At 38.0% G+C, this 18742-nt stretch overlaps 1 protein-coding gene across 2 annotated transcripts in view; it reads right to left on the bottom strand.

Annotated features, from left to right (window-relative positions):
• The window catches only part of PNPLA8 (patatin like domain 8, phospholipase A2), a 40016-nt gene extending 21741 nt beyond the window's left edge, over window positions 1-18275 (bottom strand). Inside the window, exons 1-4 of one of the 2 annotated variants that reach the window (XM_080818591.1) lie at window positions 18000-18275; window positions 9544-10680; window positions 9243-9392; window positions 3669-3820 (exon numbers count right to left, since the gene is read on the bottom strand). In XM_080818591.1, the coding sequence (XP_080674717.1) occupies window positions 3669-3820; window positions 9243-9392; window positions 9544-10590 (1349 nt within the window). In that variant the 5' untranslated portion in view covers window positions 10591-10680; window positions 18000-18275. The remainder of the gene's footprint in view (window positions 1-3668; window positions 3821-9242; window positions 9393-9543; window positions 10681-17999) is intronic. The other variant, XM_080818590.1, reaches the window with a different exon arrangement.
• Window positions 18276-18742: the final 467 nt, after the last annotated feature.

The following is an 18742-nucleotide window of genomic DNA, read 5'->3' as shown; positions in this document are numbered from 1 at the left end:
CCTGCTCTCACCTGTTCTGGAACACTGTATATTAGTTTCTTCTCTCTGCAGTGTAAGTTGGCTGCTTATGCTTCTACACGTTTTTGTTTTCTGCATTTCACTAGTCATACTTTTAAGCTTTTAATTATTCATCTTTTAAAACTTTCAACAACTTCGAGACAATGCCCTGCCATTAGGGATGCATTATTTTATGCAGCTGACTTTGCTTACTTTTGGATCCTAGCCAAAGGCAGAAAAGAGCTTAATGATAAATGTGGAAAATGAAAAAAGGCCAGGAGGTATATGCCAATTCAGGATGTGTGTAACGTGTGGACAATTCTTAACGCTGAGAGAATATACAGAAACAATGAAATGCTCTAAACCTAATACAAGATGTGGAGCAGAAGGGTCCTGGCTATAGTTAGGCATCACCAAATACAACGTAGAGTGTCAAAGTGTGCTTTGATACTACTAACAGAAAATCACTAGCAAATACTCTAATATTAAAGCAGAAACCAAAAATGACTTTTTTTTTAAATTTTAAGAAGTAATGTAGCTTTGAAGAGAGGTAGTAAAAGAAGGTGAGCTGGCTTATCAAAGAGATACACTATGAAATCAAAGTGAGACATAAAGAATTAGAGATAATGCCGGATAAATACACTTTGTTAAGAATGTGACCTCCATTATCTTATAAAAAAGAAATAAAACATAGGCAAGAAAAAAAGATTTGAAGAAATAAGTCAAAATATTAAAAGTCTGGGAATTGTGAGCTATAATTTTTTGGTTTGCTTTTCTTTATATTTCTTTTTTTTCCCTCCTTCAAGTTTTACTTGTATAATCAGGTAGGAAACTATTTTAAAATGCTGTATTCACAAATCAATTCACGTCAAATTCAGAAATAAATACACTTGCCAGGTTGATTCTCTCTGCCTAACACTGTACAGGGCTTTCATACACAAAAGCAATAAAAGGTATGGGTTCTTATTCTCCCAAGCCCTCGTACCTTACTTCTCTCAACACAAACTTCCCATCCTGGCTGCTTTCTCATGTTCCCCTCAAGCAAGACTGCTCAGCTTAACAAGAGGGTCATTTCGGGCTGGAAAACTCTTTGCTGTAGGGCTATCCTGTGCCTTGTAGGGTTTCAGCATTAATTGTCCTCTTCTCACTAAACACAAAGTGGCGGTCCCCCAGCTCCAACAACCAAGAATGCCTCCAGACACTGATCTACGTCCTCTAGGTAGCAAAATCGCCTCCAGTGGAGAACTGCTTATCTACACCTCTCTTCATCCTAACCCACCTTTAGATTTTCCCAAATGTCTTCACTTCAATTTCCTCCCCGAACGACTAACAAAACTCCTATTCTCTAACATCAAATACTTACTGGTCCCAAAGCTCTTTTCAACATATCCGTCACTCTACTAAGTAGATAGTTGAATGTTCCTGACTGATCCTTCAGAATTCTACTCAAATGTTACTTCTTCAAAAAGAAGTCACAGTCACAGGTGATTGCCAAAGGTGGTGGGTGGGTGAAGAGATCAGAAGGTACAAACATCCAGTTACACAATAAATAATATAATAAATGCATCCAGGGGATGTAAGGTACAACATGCTAACACAGTTAATAATACTGTACTGCATATTTGAAAGTTACTAAAAGAGTTAATCTTAAATGTTCTCAACTCCAGAAAAAAAGTTACTAACTCTGTGTGGTGATGGATGTTAACTAGACTTATTGTGATCATTCTACAGAATAAACAGGTATCAAATCATTGTGTTGTATACCTGAAACTAATACAGTAAGTCAGTATCTCAGTTATTTTTTGAAAATGAAAAAAAAAGTCATAATCATGATCATTCTCTAAAATAGTACTTACTCTTTGCCACTTTGCTTTTTTTTCTTCATAGCACCCCTTACTATTCAATAATACATTTTTGCTTTTCTTTTTGTCTTCTTTCCTCCTCTGGAACGCTAGTACTATGAAGACTTGGATTTTGTCTGTTTTGCTTACTGATTCCCGGATCCAAATCAGTGTTAAGAATATAGTAGGTACTCAACAGTTGACTCCATAAATCATACCAACTTTTCCATCTGTCCTGATCTTAATTCCTCCTTAATCTTAATTCCTCCTGTTTCTCAGTGAAATTCCTTACTCATTTAATTCCCATTCTCCTTACTTTCCATCACTTTGAACCAATTCTATAAACTATAATGATTCTAGTTCATTACCACTTTATCAAATGAATGATGTTCACCTTCTTCAGTTATTTCACTTCCATAAGAAACATCCAAAAGTTATCCTAAGACTCTTCTCTCCTCAATGAACTCAATCTTCATTTGCCAAACTGGCACTTCTATACTGCTATGTGAAGCCTTCTATTCAGCATGTTCAAAAACAGAACTGTCTTTCTCAATACCAATCACCTCCTCCCATTTCCCTGCAGTTCTGCCCCAGGCATCCATGGGGTCTCCATTTAGGAGGGCTCCTGATCTCCTTCTATATTCAATTCCCCTTTTCTTCAAAGTTTTCTTGCATATTTTTCCTCCCTTCTGCTTCGCACTGCTACCATCTGAAGTTATTATTTTATTGTCTTCTGCCTAGATGGTTAAATAGCTTTTTCCCTCATCACTCACACCGTTACTGATATTGGTGTCAAAATGAAAAGAATCTGGCTGACATACAGGAGCTCAGAATTTAACAAAACAATAAGCATAGTACTTGGACATACAAGATAGTAATTGCCAAAGCAGGTGTATCAGAGAATGTAATCAGAGAGATAAAGTAATCAAAGAACAACAGGCAGGGCATGTACTATCAATTTCAGAGATGAGAGCAGAGAAGGCAGGAAACCAGAATCCAAGCTAGAATATCTGGTGTTGGTGGGGAGGCTAACACCAAAGGATCTAACCAACAAGCAGTAAGAGGAACTCAACAAACTAATCAGAAGAAGCACGCATGAACTGCCAGCAGCAAGAATGGAGTCCGACGGTGAAATTACCTCCTTCTGAGCTAAGAATGCACTAAATATCTCTAGTGTGGCACCAGAACTGGCATCTGCAGCTGAGGACATGGGGACTCAGAAAGTTACTGATACAGACTCCTTTTATAACAATCTCTTTATTAAGTGACTAGCTGACTGATAAACACCAGTAAGATAAATATAATTAAAGAAAGCCAATGTTACAAAACATTGCCAAGATTTTTTAAGTCATGGTTAATATACTGTCCTAAACTAACAAGAAGGTCTGAAGAGACCAAACTGAAATAAATACTAGGTCAAATTAAAATAAAAGCAAATTCAGGTATATGCTGCAGAAGCCCTTGCGGCGCCTGAGCAGCTCAGCTGGTTAAGCAGCTGACTCTATTTCACCTCAGGTCATGATCTCAGGGTCCTGGGAACCAGCCCCCATATCTGGCTCCACGCTGAGCATGGCTCCTGCTTGAGATTCTCTTCCTCCCTTTCCCTCTGCCCCTCCCCCCACTCATGCTCACTCTAAATGAAATTTAAAAAAAAAAAACAAAGAAGCTCTCAAATGGATAAAATAATAAATTAAGAAAAACTATTTCATGTTTTATTTTAAACATTTGGTTTTACAATGATATAGCTATTCTAATTACACAGAATCAGTTAAAAAAATTTCTGGCTGAACTGGATCTACAGGATTTAAAAAATCATTTTTCTAGCTTTACCTTGTTCCTCCGCCATCAATTGTAAGAATTCGGATTCCTCTTCCTTTCACAGGATCCACATAGCCAATTAAGGCCAAAATTTCTCTAACCGCAGCCTGAAGAGTTTCATCCTTAATTTGTCTCAATCTTAATAAATACGGAATAATTTTTTCCTGTATTGAGAAAAAAGTATTTTATTGCTTTTGTCAAATGAAGAGTGAACCTGTATGATTTTTAATCAACATATGTAGACCACATATAATCACAGTGCCAAGGTTTATTACTTTCTTAATAATCTTAAATGACATTACTTTTTAACATATTAATGTAAATTAATATTTAAAATATATTTCTGCTAATATCTAGGTTAAAAATTAACCTCAGTACAAATATTTTCTTTAAAAGATACAATGCTTAATAATTAGAAAATATATAATTTGCTTAACAGAAATTTATAAAGTATTAATTGTTGCAACAAAAGATTAACATTATAAATTGTATAAACTATTTTCTCCAAATCCTAGAGATAAACTTCTTCATAGTAATTACTGGAAATTAAACTTGTTATTAAAAAAAAACATAAACCATCTTGTGAATATAGGATATAAGGGTAGCTCATAGTGAAATACAAACAAATGTCAATACCTATAACTAAGGCAGAAGGCAAAAGCTGACCATTACAATAAATAATTCAAATTCATTACATTTAAGTAATTTGTTTAAACAAAACTAGGACTCTGAGATTCTATGTGTTTAATTTCATATTGGTGACCAGATGCAAGAGCTTAACTTCTAGGGTTCTACACTAAGTTTATCAGAGATTCTCTAGGTTCTGTGCACAAAAGCACCTTATCCGGTCAGAAGCCCAGGCTTAAGGGAATCTGAGACTAGCAACTAAACTTGTGCTATGTAATCTTCCTTCAATAAATTAAAAAAATAATCCAAATGTATCACTCATTTTGTTTATATTTTATGATAGATCGAATCTGAAGGAATATTGTTCTAAATTCTTTTTCAGTTGTTTTTTTGCCCTGGCTAATGCAGAGCTTCAAGGTCCCACAAGGAGTCTGAACAACGGTGGGCATGGGAATATAAATTTCCATTTCTGGTTAGAACAGTCTCTTTCCAAGAACTAGAAAACTTTAATAAAAGACAAAAGAAGTTCCATCTGTTCAAAAGCATCAGAGGGCTCCTGAAGCAATGAGAACAGGAGGGGTAAGAATCTGGAGAGAGAAGTGCTAAGAAGTGAGCTCAGGGACGTCTGGGTGGCTCAGTCAGTTAAGTGTCTGCCTTTGGCACAGGTCAAGACCTGAAGGTCCTGGGATCAAGCCCCATGTCAGGATCCCTACTCAGTAGGGAGTCTGCTTCTCCCTCCTGCTGGTGGGCCCACGCGCATGGGTAACTCTCTTTCTCCAATAAATAAATAAAAGATGAATTCTTTTAAAAGAGAAGTGATTTCATAAACTATAGCTTGTCTTCCCTTGAGGCTTTTGCTTATTTGGGGAAGAAACAGAAGACTGAAAAACTGGGACTGGTTCAGACAGAGGGCCAGCAGAGTTAAAAGGTAACTCCAAGAGTGGGAAAATACATTTACAAAAAATACATAGTTATTATATATTACTATTATAGATAATATTATATGTAATATATGCCATATATAAAAAACTTTTATAATATATAAAGAAATTCTTCAAGTCAGTAAGAAAAAGCTGGTCAACCCAAAGGAAAAATGAGTAAGACGTGGAAAAGGCACTTCACACAAGGTAAGCACACAAATGGCCAATAAGCACTGGAAAAGATGCGTTTTAAACTTCACAGTTACCAGAGAAATGCAAACTAAAGCCACAATTTAGTATCACTAAACATCCAACACAATGGCTAAAATAAAAATGATAAAGTGTTGGAGAAGAAGTAGATACAATTTTGGCGGAAGTATAAATTGGTATAAACACTTTGCAAAACTATTTGGCAGAATCTACTAGAGATGAAAATAGGCATACTTCATAACCAAGACCACTACTCTTGGATATACACTCCCAAAGAAATAAAGACCTGTGTTTCCCAAAAGATACATCCCAGAAGCACTAGGATGTATCTTTACATCCTAGAAGCACTATTCCTGAATACTCCGAGACTGGAAATGTCCCAATGTCCATCAGCAGTAAAAATGGATACATGGTCCTATATTCATACCACAGAATACATCACAATGTGAATGTTTCATAACCATACTCCACCTTGAAGGTTCTTACAAATAATGTCAAGTGAAAAAAACAGATATAAAAGAGCACAAGCTGTACCACTCCATTTATAGAACATGCAGAGAAAGGCACAACTAACCTAGAGTGCTAAAAATCAGGTAATGGTCAATCTTCCTGGAGACAGTGATTGGAAGGGGGCATAAAGAGATGAGGGTTATACAGATGTTTTCAATTTTTGAAAATTCATGGAGCTGTATGCTTACATATACTTTTCTGCCCATGATACTTTTGTAAGAAGTTAAAGTCATATGAATGAACTTGGGGCCCCTACCAAGCAAAGCTGAGATGAATTCAACTTTCAAAAAAAGAGAGAAGGGAGGAAAAAAATTATCAAAATACAATTTATGAAAAACTAGGGAGTCCATAATGATAGTTTTAAGAAATGTCAAAAACTTCCTGTCACCAATGGGGCAGCTTTAAAGCATCTCTTTACTTTGAAAACTGGTGACTAAGTAGAAGGAAACTAAGCATTTTTCTTGCCTATTCTGTAAAACTGATCTTTGAGAGCAACCCAATAGCTTTAGCTAGTAAAGGAAAGCTCTACTTTTACAGACGAATGTCGATTACAATGCAGAAGGAGTGGCAGAATTAGAAATTTATCATTTTGCAACCCTAATGAAGTGACTAGTTCTGGATTAGGTTAATGGCTGATGGGATTATCATTCTAGCCTAAATGTCCAATGAGAAGATCAGACTGTCATCTTCCTAATCCAGTGGTCAACAATGGTTCTTCAACCAGTTATACGTGTTCTGGTGTGATGGAAGATGAGACACATGGCAACATATACAATGTGCTCTAACAAAAAGTTTAACTTAACCAAGTCTTTATGTTTATATTCCAGTATTCAGCAAATACAAAGGAACAAGGATACATCAAATAACACCAATGAGGTGGAAGGCCCATAAAAATTCACAAAGTGAGCCATTCTACAAGACAATCATTTGGACCCAATCAGTTATACAAAGAGTATTTTCGACTTGGGTATACGATGAGATGACAATTTACTGATACAAAGAGGTGTACATTACAAACTGAAAAAAAAAAAAAACAAAATAAAAAAGACTATAAAGCAGTACATATAGAATGACTTTACTTTGGTATATTATATATATGCATAGAACAATTTCTAGAGAAATACTGCAGTAGACATTACTAATGTTCACCAATATCCAATTTGCTCTTCCTCTCAGGCACACGAAGGCAGTACTTGGGCAGGATAAGTAACTCATGAGTAGAAGAAACCTGTGGCACTTTCTGCTGAAATACTCTTACTCTGCTAGAGTGATCATGGAGGCCACGTATGGAAACATACAAGAACAAGATCAAAGTAGCCACCTCACAGAGGGTCACTGTCCTGGAGAGTCACTCAATGCCCAGGTGACTTTGCACAAGGGACAAATAAGCCTCTGTTGTGTTAAGTCACTGAGGTTTTGATATTGTTTATTAGAGTTTAACTCGGCTTAATCTAACACGAACAGACAATTATACATTTACAGTGATAATCTCTGGGTAGTAGAAATGTTATTCTTATTTTCTTATTTTTGTTTTTATTTTAAAAAAATTTCTTACAAAGTTTATGCCGCCCCTTTTTTAAATAATAAAAAGTTACTTTTTTATTAAAAAAATAATGAAAGGAGAATGCCTTCACCAATAATGAAGAAACCATCAAGGGCAATTTCCTAGATGTGGCTGCCATGAATGTAGCACATCAAATACACACACACACACAAACTAATCTACGAAAGATAATTCACTCTGATTTGGCCACCATAAATATGATATATGATATATGATAAATATGATATATGATATATGATTTTCAATCATACTTGATCAGAATACACATTCCTACAACATACTACTCCTTGGTATTGAAGGGTCCTTAGATGTGACATCAGTAATGCAAAATAAAAGAGCCCTCAAAGTTTCTAATAGCATGGCTATTCATAATAGACTAAAACTGAAAAGTACCCAACAATTCATCAGTAGTACAATAAATAAATTGTGATACATTCACACCATGGAATATGAAAGCAACAAGAATGAATGTTCTACAACCACTCACAACAATGAGAGCGATTACTACCATCATGATGAATGAAAAACCCCATCACAATATATATAAGCTACAAAAAAAACCCTAAACTAATCTAAACTAATTTGGGAAACTGTGATTGAAGGGGGCACAAGGAAGGCTTGTGAAGTGCTGGTAAATTCTGTTCTTCATCTGAGTGCCAGTTACATGGATGCCTTTAGTTTGTGAAAAATTCACTGAACCTGATTTCAATAACTGCAGGTTGTACTGTACTTCAATAAAACATTTTTTTAAAGTTCTTTAAAGTATGCAAGTCTATTTTAGATCTTTGCTTCAGTATATCCCTGAAATAGTAAATGGACTTAAAAGCTATCTACCTTTGGAAAATCTGTCTTTTAGATAAGAGATTAAATAGCCATCAAAGATAATCCCCAGTTCTATGAACATGAAGTTCTGAAGTTTAGCTTTATAACGTATGAATTATAGAATATGAAACTATAGAAGGCTACCTTATTTAAAGACTGAGGTACCTCTTCAGCAAAATGGTTGTCAAAAAATGGAATATGAACTAAGTTAACTTAGACTTTTCTGAATGGCAAGTTAAAAATAAGCATTAACAGATCTCTAAACAAATGTTAACAATATCCGTTCATTATATATTTGTAAACAGGTGATTAAATATTACAAATAATCAGCAGTGCAATGGAAAGAGACTCAAGCACATCATTCATATTTTATAATATTTCTCCGAAGATAGTCTGTTTAAATGGGTCTAAATTACCTTCATTATTTTATACGTGAAAAAAGTGAGGTGAAGAAAAGCTAATAATTTTATTAATATAATTATTAATCCAATTATCATTAAGATCATTAAAATGTTGACTTGCAAATACAAAAAAAACAAGAAATAAAAATTACCTATGGTTTTACTTATGAATTACATCTCCCATCTTAAAAGAGTAGCTATATAGTATAAACACATTTAAGAAAAATTTGGCAACTATTTTGTAATTCAGTGAACACACTGAAATTTATTTTCTATTTTAAAACATTTCATCTCAAAGTATAGATAGTAGTACCAACAGCATAATTTATCATCACAGAATAAGAGAATATTTAAGCATAATATATATAATAGAATAAGTGGGCCAATTACTGACTCTATGACACATCATGTATATAATAAAAACCCAAAAATAGTTAAATTTAAAAAATGAAAGGTACTGCCTTCTCCATTTCACAAAGTGTGTTAGTATTTTTATTCCAAGACAAAACCAGATTAAATAAATGAGAATTACCTTGACAGCCACTCCTTTTCCTTCAGGAAATTCTAGAAGATGAAAAGTCAGTTCTTCAACCCTGTTAATGCAGAGCTTTGGGTCAGTTGTTCTTCTCAATGCCTGAACTAACGCCCGGGTTCTGTTATCAATACTCACTCTTGCAATAATCTACAAAGACGTATTAAAATATATATGATTAGAATGTGAAACTTCTCTAGTAATACAGACATGTGATTAAGGTTTCTTAGGTCCCATAAGGAAATGGAATTTATGCATTTGAGAAAAGTTAAAACGTCAAGCAACACTGATAATGACTTGCCTTTTCTCGCTGAAGAGATAACCGCTTTTTCTCCTCTCCATTTTTGTCTTTGCTGACAGTCTGCTCAGCTTTAACAGCCTCTTCCTGCTCTCCTGGCTGACTCTTTGAATCATACTTTAATTTGGGGACAAGTCCACCAATATAACCACCTACTAAAGCTTGGACACCTTCAGTGGGACGAGAAAGAAAGTTAGCAATACTCTGTTTAGTAGAAACTGGAAGAGCCTCAGGAGTCCCACTGGCACTTGCAGACTTGTCCACAGAATATAAAGAAGATTCTGAATCTTGCTTATCAGTCAGGATGCCAGGATCTGGAGAGCTCGATTTCTCTTCAACCTTTTTATCTTCAAGTTTGTCCTGGAAATGTTTATTTTCCTTTTTCTGAGACATTCTTTCCTCACGTTTGAAGTATGAATTAATATGATTTGATAAAAAGTAGAATGACTCTCCAAATCTTGTGGTTAAACTACTTGTGTAACGAAAAAGACTTTGTTTACCTATATCTTCATCTTTACCTAGAGTATGGCTTTCTGAAAAAGAACTCTTTTCTACTGATTTGTCGCTGTATTTTTTCAGAGATTTGATGGCTTGTTTAATGCCTGTCTGTTTTAACCAACCACTATCTGATACTTTTCTTAATATTCGAGAACTTGGCTTAAATTGAGCTAAACGTGAGATCATTTCATTCTGAGTGCCAAAAACAGCCTTTGAAACAGAGTTCAAAGTACTTTTAATACGGGACATACGAATGCTCACTTTTGTAAGTCCCTTGGGAGTAGAAGTGCTAAGTTTCAAAATTCCAATATGTAAACCATGATTGCTTGGAGAGTAACAATGCTTGCTCCAAGAATGGGCATCACTTTTGGTCAATTTACATCTTATTTTGCTTGTATGAAAAGCTCTTTGTAGACTGACGTGGCTTATCCTCCAGTAATGTTTAGGTGAGTATAAGAAATGCAGCTGCTTGCTTCTCTGCTTCCCACAAAGACTTCTTGCATTACTAAGGAGGTAAATATAATATATATCTATAGTCAAATTAATAGACATAACTTAAAAATCATTTATTTTCTTTATGTTAGGATTTTCACTTCATTCCTGAATGCTTCATTTAAGAAATGCCATAATTCATGGTCTTACCTGAAATAGCAAGAAAAAAAAATTAGGATACAAGGTAAAATTGAAACTGGGTTTAAGATAAAATACTTTTCTACTTGAACTAAACTCAGCAGCTTGTCTCAAAAGAAGACAGAAGAATGTATCTCCATTAGAGATACTGCAGATCTACCTTTTAACCTCACAGAAGACAATTCATTTTTCAGTACAGAATTTAGTGAAAAAAGAAAGTGAGTAGTAGGATGTTTCATGAAAACTAATTTAGGAAAGCTACCAAATACATAAGTTTTCCTACAACACATAACTGAATATGCAATTTAGATAGTATGCTGCTTCTCTTCTCTGTCAAAGTCTGGACTAGTTCATGTGACACCAGACTTTGAAGTCTTTGTAAGAGTCAAGTCTTATACCACCTTGTCTATTGCAAACCATTTACAGAATATTTAACCTACATGGACATGGTACTAGATGCTGAGACCACAAAGACAAACACGGTATGAAGGAACTTTCAGTCTGAGGCTACAGATAGCTATCTAGTTGTGTTTATTAAATTAAAGGTTTGACTACAAGAAGCTATGTGCCACATCTAACAGACAAGGGGTTCATAACCACAATGAATGCATACAATTAGAAAAAGAAAGATTCAGCTGACAGAAAAATAGACAAAGGACATTAACAGGCCAGTTAATGTAGAATAAGAAGAAATACAAACAGTAAAATTATGAAAATACCCTTCACCACATCAAAGAAAATACTAATTAAAACATGTTTTGTTTTTACAATAAGTGAAAGTGTAAATGGTTGATAATATTCAGTATTAGTAACAGGCTGGAGAAATGGGACACATAGGGCTATCTGACAATATCCAATGAAATCTTAAATACTATCTATCACAATCTTAAAGGCACATTTTTTTTTTAATTTTTTATTTATTTTCAGCGTAACAGTATTCATTGTTTTTTCACCACACCCAGTGCTCCATGCAATCTGTGCCCTCCCTAATACCCACCACCTGGTTCCCCCACCCTCCCACCCCGCCCCTTCAAAACCCTCAGGTTGTTTTTCAGAGTCCACAGTCTCTCATGGTCCACCTCCCCTTCCAATTTCCCTCAACTCCCTTCTCCTCTCCATCTACCCTTGTCCTCTATATTATTTGTTATGCTCCACCAATAAGTGAAACCATATGATACTTGACTTTCTCTGTTTGACTTATTTCACTCAGCATAATCTCTTCCAGTCCTGTCCATGTTGCTACAAAAGTTGGGTATTCGTCCTTTCTGATGGAGGCATAATACTCCATAGTGTATATGGACCACATCTTCCTTATCCATTCATCCGTTGAAGGGCATCTTGGTTCTTTCCACAGTTTGGCGACCGTGGCTATTGCTGCTATAAACATTGGGGTACAGATGGCCCTTCTTTTCACTACATCTGTATCTTTGGGGTAAATACCCAGCAGTGCAATTGCAGGGTCATAGGGAAGATCTATTTTTAATTTCCTGAGGAATCTCCACACTGTTCTCCAAAGTGGCTGCACCAGTTTGCATTCCCACCAACAGTGTAAGAGGGTTCCCCTTTCTCCACATCCTCTCCAACACACGTTGTTTCCTGTCTTGCTAATTTTGGCCATTCTAACTGGTGTAAGGTGGTATCTCAATGTGGTTTTGATTTGAATCTCCCTGATGGCTAGTGAAAGGCACATATTTTTTGATCAGCAATTTCACTATTAAAACTCTATTAAGAATCCTACAGAAATACTTGTATAAGAGTGCAGAAGTATATATACACATTCCCTAATGCATTGACTGAAGTAATAAAACAATGAAAAACAACTCTAAAGGTCTTCTAGAAAGGAATGGCTCAATAAACCATGGCATATATAAACTGCAGAAGGGGTTACCATATAGTATTCTGCAGCAGTTAAAGATGATCTGCCCAGGAGCACCTGGGTGGCTCAGTGGGTTAAAGCCGCTGCCTTTGGCTCAGGTCATGATCCCAGCGTCCTGGGATCGAGCCCCGCATTGGGCTCTCTGCTCAACGGGGAGCCTGCTTCCTCCCTTCTCTCTCTGCCTGCCTCTCTGCCTGCTTGTGATCTGTCTGTCAAATAAATAAAATCTTAAAAAAAAAAAAAAAAAGATGATCTGCCCATCCTTCATATACACTACAGTAAAAAAGGCCAGTGGCTATAACACATACACTATACACATGTGGAGATACAAAGACGTTAGGTAAGGAAAAACAGAAAAACCTATACATGCAGTTTAAATGTGAGGCTGTCTAGACGTGGCACATGCACGCGCACGCACACACATGCAGATTCCGAAAGGATAAGCACTAGTTTGTTTATTCTTGTGAACCAAGGAGTGGGATCAATAGAGAACAAGGAGAGGGACTTTTTCTTTTTCCTTTTGTATTGTCTGTATTTTTTACAATGAGCAAATATTACCTTTGTAATTAGAAAAAGCAAACAGAAAAAAGAAAAAAAGCAAATGGTTTAGAACACTTTAACAGACAGTGCCATGGTCAGAGCAGATATCGAAGTAAGTTCAAAAAATAATAAAAAGACACTAAAAACTGGACAAAGTTAAAAAGGAACTCATTAAGTAGAAAGCTGAGAACAGGAGAGAGTTTTAAATTATAGGAAAAAATACAAAGACAAAAAAAGAATTTAAGAAAGCATAAACAATATGAACAAAAATTGCAAGCAGTCTAGTTTCGCTCCAGGACCTAGAAAGAATAATGAGAATAATGAGAATCAGGTAGATGATATTGCAAAGATGGTTTGGGGGGTAAGATTATGAAGGCTCTTACAAATCTTGCCAAGGAAATTAAAGATCAGACTGTCAATGAAGTATTTTAAGCAAAGGAATGACACTAGAAAGAGGATTCCAGCACATCTCTGACAGAATGAACAGACAAGACTGAGAAAGATAGAAACCCAGAACCTACTGTGAATGTTCAGATTACAGTCTGAACTAAAAGCTTTGTAAATCGCATGTATACATATGATTTCAAAATACTCAATTTTACAGAGAGACAGAGAGAAAAGAAACCAACATATCTACCTTCCCGGCTTTTCTGATATCCAGGATTTATGGCCAATGAATAAGTTGAATTAACATAAAAGCCCCACAATCCCCAACCCAGAAATACTTGATAAAATACAATTAAAGTACCTGCGAATAAAAAGCCATGCTCAAAACTAGTAATGGACTCCTACAAGTCAACAACAAAAAAATCAAGTAACCCAATTAAAAAAGCTGGCAAAGAACTTGAGTAGAAATTTCTCCAGAGAGGATATACAAATCGCCAACAAGCATAAGAAAAGATGCTCAACATCACTGAATCATCAGAAAAATGCAAATCAAAACCAAATGAGATATCACTTCAGACTCATTAGGAAGGCTGTGATTAAAAACAAACAGAAAATAACAAGTGTTGGTAGAGATATGGAGAAGTTAGAACCCTTGTGCACCGTTGCTGAGACTGTAAAATGGAGGAGCTGCTGCAGAAAATAGTATTGTGGTTCCTCAAAAATATTAAAAATAGAAATACATAGGATCTAGCAACCCTACTTCTGGGAATATAACCAAAGGAATTGAAAGCAGGGTCTCAAAGAGAAATCTGCACACTTGTGTTCATAGCAGCACACAATACCAGAGGTGGAAACAACTCAAATGTCCGTGGACAGATAAACAAAATGTATTTACCTAAAATGGAATATTATTCAGCCTTAAAAGGATGGAAAACCTGTCACATGTTACAACAGGGATGAACTCTGAGGATATTATTTTAAGTAAAATAAGCCGGTCACAAAATGTGATTCCACTTACACAAAGTATGTAGAGTATTCAAAGTCACTGCTATAGAAAGCAGAATGATGATTTCTAGGAATTGGGGAATGGGGCAAGAGGGGTGTTTAATGGGCACAGTTTCAGTCCCCAAGATGAAAAAGTACTGGAGATGTTTTAGAACAATGTGAATGTACTTAATGCCACTGAACCACACATACTTAAACATGGTAAAGATGGTAAATGTTATAATACTTGGTTTTTATTACAATTAAAAAAACCCCAATAGTGGTAAATCCATAGTTGAGAAATCACAAGCCTGAGATCTTTTTCAGTCACATTGCTTGAATGGTGCATACACCCCAAGCAAATGAAAACTAGTCCAGAGCTGGTGAACCCCAAGGAGTTTCAGTAGAATCAACTAAAAGTACCATTAAAGGGGGCACTTGGGTGCTCAGTCCATCAAGCTTCTGACTGTTGGTTTCAGCTCAAGTCTTGAAGTCAGGGTGTGAGACAGAGTCCCATCTCTGGCCCCGCAGTGAGCTGGGAGTCTACTTGAGATTCTCTCTACCCCTCTCTCTGACCCTCTCTCCTTCTCATGCATGTGTGCTCAAGCTTGTGCTCTCTCTCACACAAATAAGGAAATCTTTAAACAACAACAAACTACCATGAAAGGGTATTTCCAAAACTCAGGGCAAATGGGCTATTTTACTTGACATGATCAAGAGAAGAACTGAGTTGACATTTTACTGGAGACCTCAAATAAGTAAGGAAGCAAATTATCAAAATCTGGGAAAAAATCATTCAAGGCAAAGGAAAAAGCAATGAAAGTGTTGGAGACAGTAATGAGCTTTGTCTACTCAAGACTAAAAGAACCACCAGGTGATTGGAGGTAAGTAAATAGGGAAAATGCTGGAAAAATGGGCCCAATAGTCAAGCAGAAGACAGAGCTATACAAGTAATGGGTCTGTATTGTTTCTGTCCAATGACATAACTCTCATGACCAATTATGAATACACCTAACGAGGCACTGAGATACAGTATATAAAGAAAAAAAAAGAGGAATTATGGAAAGACTAGACAATTTCATGACAATATTTTAATACACCTCTTACAAACTACTATTACCAAGCAAAAATCAATAAATATAGAACTATCAACAAAATCAACAAGCTTAGTTTAGCTGTTCCCAAATCACAACACTGGTAAATGCAAATAAAAATTTTGAGAGTAAATTCTGCAGGAGTAGGTTAGACTGCAAAAAGATAAAGAGAAGAATGTCAAGTGGCAGGTGCCATCCCCTACTGAGAAAAGAGCAGGGAAGACTAGGGTACCAACTTATAGAGTAGTATAAGTACACTGGAGAAATAAATACAATAGGGAGGTATAGACCAACCTCTAGGGAATACAACTGTGTTTTAACTGGAGGAAAATAAGGGAACTGCTAGCTGGAGGCTCAGCTGAGGATAAAAGAATGAATCTACACAGGACTTCCCTAAGTTATTCCAACAATGCTGGCATAAAGTGACAAGGGTTTGAATTAAAGCACTGGTACTGTACTAGAGAAAGGATTACTTTGAGCCCCCCTTCAGAAGTGGGGAAATAGTGAAACACAGGACTTGGTAACAGGGAAGAATGGGGTGAGGAGAAGATGTCAAAAGAACTCAAGTGTTTTTACTCAGAGATACACAGAGAATACCACTTGCGAATATGAGATGACTGGGAAGGGGACCAATTTAATATGAAAGAAAAATCTCTTGGATGAGGTAACATGGGACATTCAAATGGAGATGTACTATAGGAACACAGGCTGTGGTTTAAGTCTGGAGATACCAGCACAGTGACAACTAAAAACCTAAGACTGGATTTACCAGGGGGGGAAAAAAAAAAGGTTTATAGTAATAATTCCTGAGAATTGGGGGATCACAGATCCTCTTCCTTGAGAAATGATTATTTGCATACACACACACACACACTATATTTTCCATAACACTTCAGGAGTCATGGACCTACTGAAGTATTTAGATTTGAAATTTTGAAACTCTGTTTTCTTTAGAAAGAAGAACAAGGGTAGAACCTTGACTGACATCAAGAGTTAGGAAGAAGTCTTTCCAGAAACAAAAAAGCACAGGTGAAAAGATATCCTGAAAAAATCAGGGTCATGGAAACCAATACAACAGCAAGTTCTAGAAAGAACTCGATAATGAACAAAGTAAGATATATAACATGGGAGAGAAAGATTAAAACTAAGACATGAAATGACAGAAAGGTGTCCAAGGCTAAGAGTTCTAACTCTGACCTTTTCACAAATGTGCTCCACAAGTGAGGCAATATGTACCCTTCGGCGCAATTCCTTTGTCATTACTGAGCAAAAGAACAACTCAGTACAAGCTGTACTTTTATCCGCTTAGCAAGTGATGCAAATAAATACACCAGTCAACTGATCTTCTCCCTCAACTTCACTATAAAGACATTCTCTCTAGACTTTAACATAGATCTAAGACAGAAACAGGAAAGTAAGATCAACACTGAGAAAAAGTTTGGTAACAGAAATTATGAAGAACATGTTCTTATAATTAAAGTACAAGTAAATGGCGCAATTTAACAGATTAACTACAATGGGTTTGAAACAACTGCCTCCATAAGAGGCATCAATTCTCGGCTCACAGTATAATACACTTTTTTTTTTTTTAAACTCTCGGATTTAAAAATGCTTACTATTTCACTGTTTTAACAGCAGTCTCTCAACACGATGAAGCATACTTCTGTCAGTTGAAATCTCAGCAACAAGGACTATATGCAAAAACCAGATGCAGCTGTTACTGGAGATAAAACTCCATTATAAAGAAGAGAGTCCCTTATGGACGCTTCTGTTTCCCCAAGAAATCACCACTTTCAAGTTACTGTATTAGGCGTAGAAACCAGCATGATGACAGAAATGACAATGACGGGGAGCACTGCCACACAATGATTCACACCGCTTCATCTCTGAAAGAGCGCACACCTGAACCTGCCGAAACAACAGCAGCGGAGGGAGGGAGGGAGTCAGATGTGCGCGGGGTTAAAAAGAAACCGCTGGCCACTCAAACACGCAGCGGAATGCGCCAGGGCACCGACGGTGGAGGACGGTGCACAAGAGGGAACCGTTCTGACAGTCACCAGGGAACTGCCGGAGAACCCTCCAGTCCAGGGACAGCCAAAAACGATCCGAGCAACCAGGCTGGGAGCTGTGGGGGTGGGCCAGAAAACGCAGGGCGGGACGAGAGAAACCAAAACAGGGTGAGCTGGACCAGGCCAGCAGAACCCGAGGAGGCGGACGGCGGGGGCGGACACCGCGCACCAATCAGCCCCAGGTCCGCGGCTCCTTCCGGTGCCCGGAGGCCTCTTGGAACCTTGGTCCCGGGACCTCCTCGAAGCTCGGCGGCTCCCCGCCCTCTACCTCTGCAAGTGCCCTTCGAGGAAAGAGAAGGGCCAGACAAATGCCCGGGGAGGCCAGGCTGCCCTCTTCCCTAACCTATCGTCCCGCCTCTGTCCCCCCCAGCCGCCACTCACCGGGATGCAGGCCGCAACTATATGGGCGGGAGCGGCGACGCGCCTCCGGCCCGCACTGACGTCCACTCCGGCCGGTTCGCATCAGCTGAGCTACCAACACAAACAGAAGAGCCACGGTCGGGGCGCCACCCCTACGGCTCCGTCCCGCCCCAGCGGAAGTGACGCACGCGCGGGCCGCGTCTACCCGCCCGGCCCGGAGGAGACCCTCCGCCCGGCTCCGGCCAGGGCCTCCCGGTCAATCGCCGCTCCCTTTCCCAGACATGCGCAATAGAGTCTGAGTGAGCGAGGGGCGGGAGACGTGCGTGCGTGCACGCGCCGTTTGCGTCAGGGGAGGTGCGGCGGGGTGGGGCCTGGGGGGTGTTGCTTGCGTCTGTGTGTTTGCTCGCGGGCTTCCACCTCCGCGTCTGGGAGGACCGTGTCTGCGTGCGGTCCAATCCGCGGAGCTGGGCGCGCGTTACCCCCGGCCGAGAGGGTGGCGAGCGGCGTGGGGCCGCGCTCGTACCATTCTGCTCAGCCCTCTTGCTTTCGTCATTTCTGGGCTTGGCCACCGCGGCTGCAACTTGTGTCATCGTATTGGAAGGTGGCCTGTAACATTACCAGATTACCACAGACGTCCAGCAAGAGGTCCCACACTTCACACTTTACATTTTTCGAATTCTGACGTTGTGTACATACCAGATGACCATCTGCAGCCTTACAGCAAATACGGCCCGTCGGCTGTTTCTGTACGTCTGTGGGCTAAG

The sequence above is a fragment of the Martes martes genome, assembly GCF_963455335.1.
Source record: "Martes martes genome assembly, chromosome: 11".
Classification (NCBI taxonomy): domain Eukaryota; kingdom Metazoa; phylum Chordata; class Mammalia; order Carnivora; family Mustelidae; genus Martes; species Martes martes.
The sequence above is the reverse complement of the archived record's forward strand: the minus strand, read 5'-3'. Positions and strand labels throughout refer to the sequence as shown.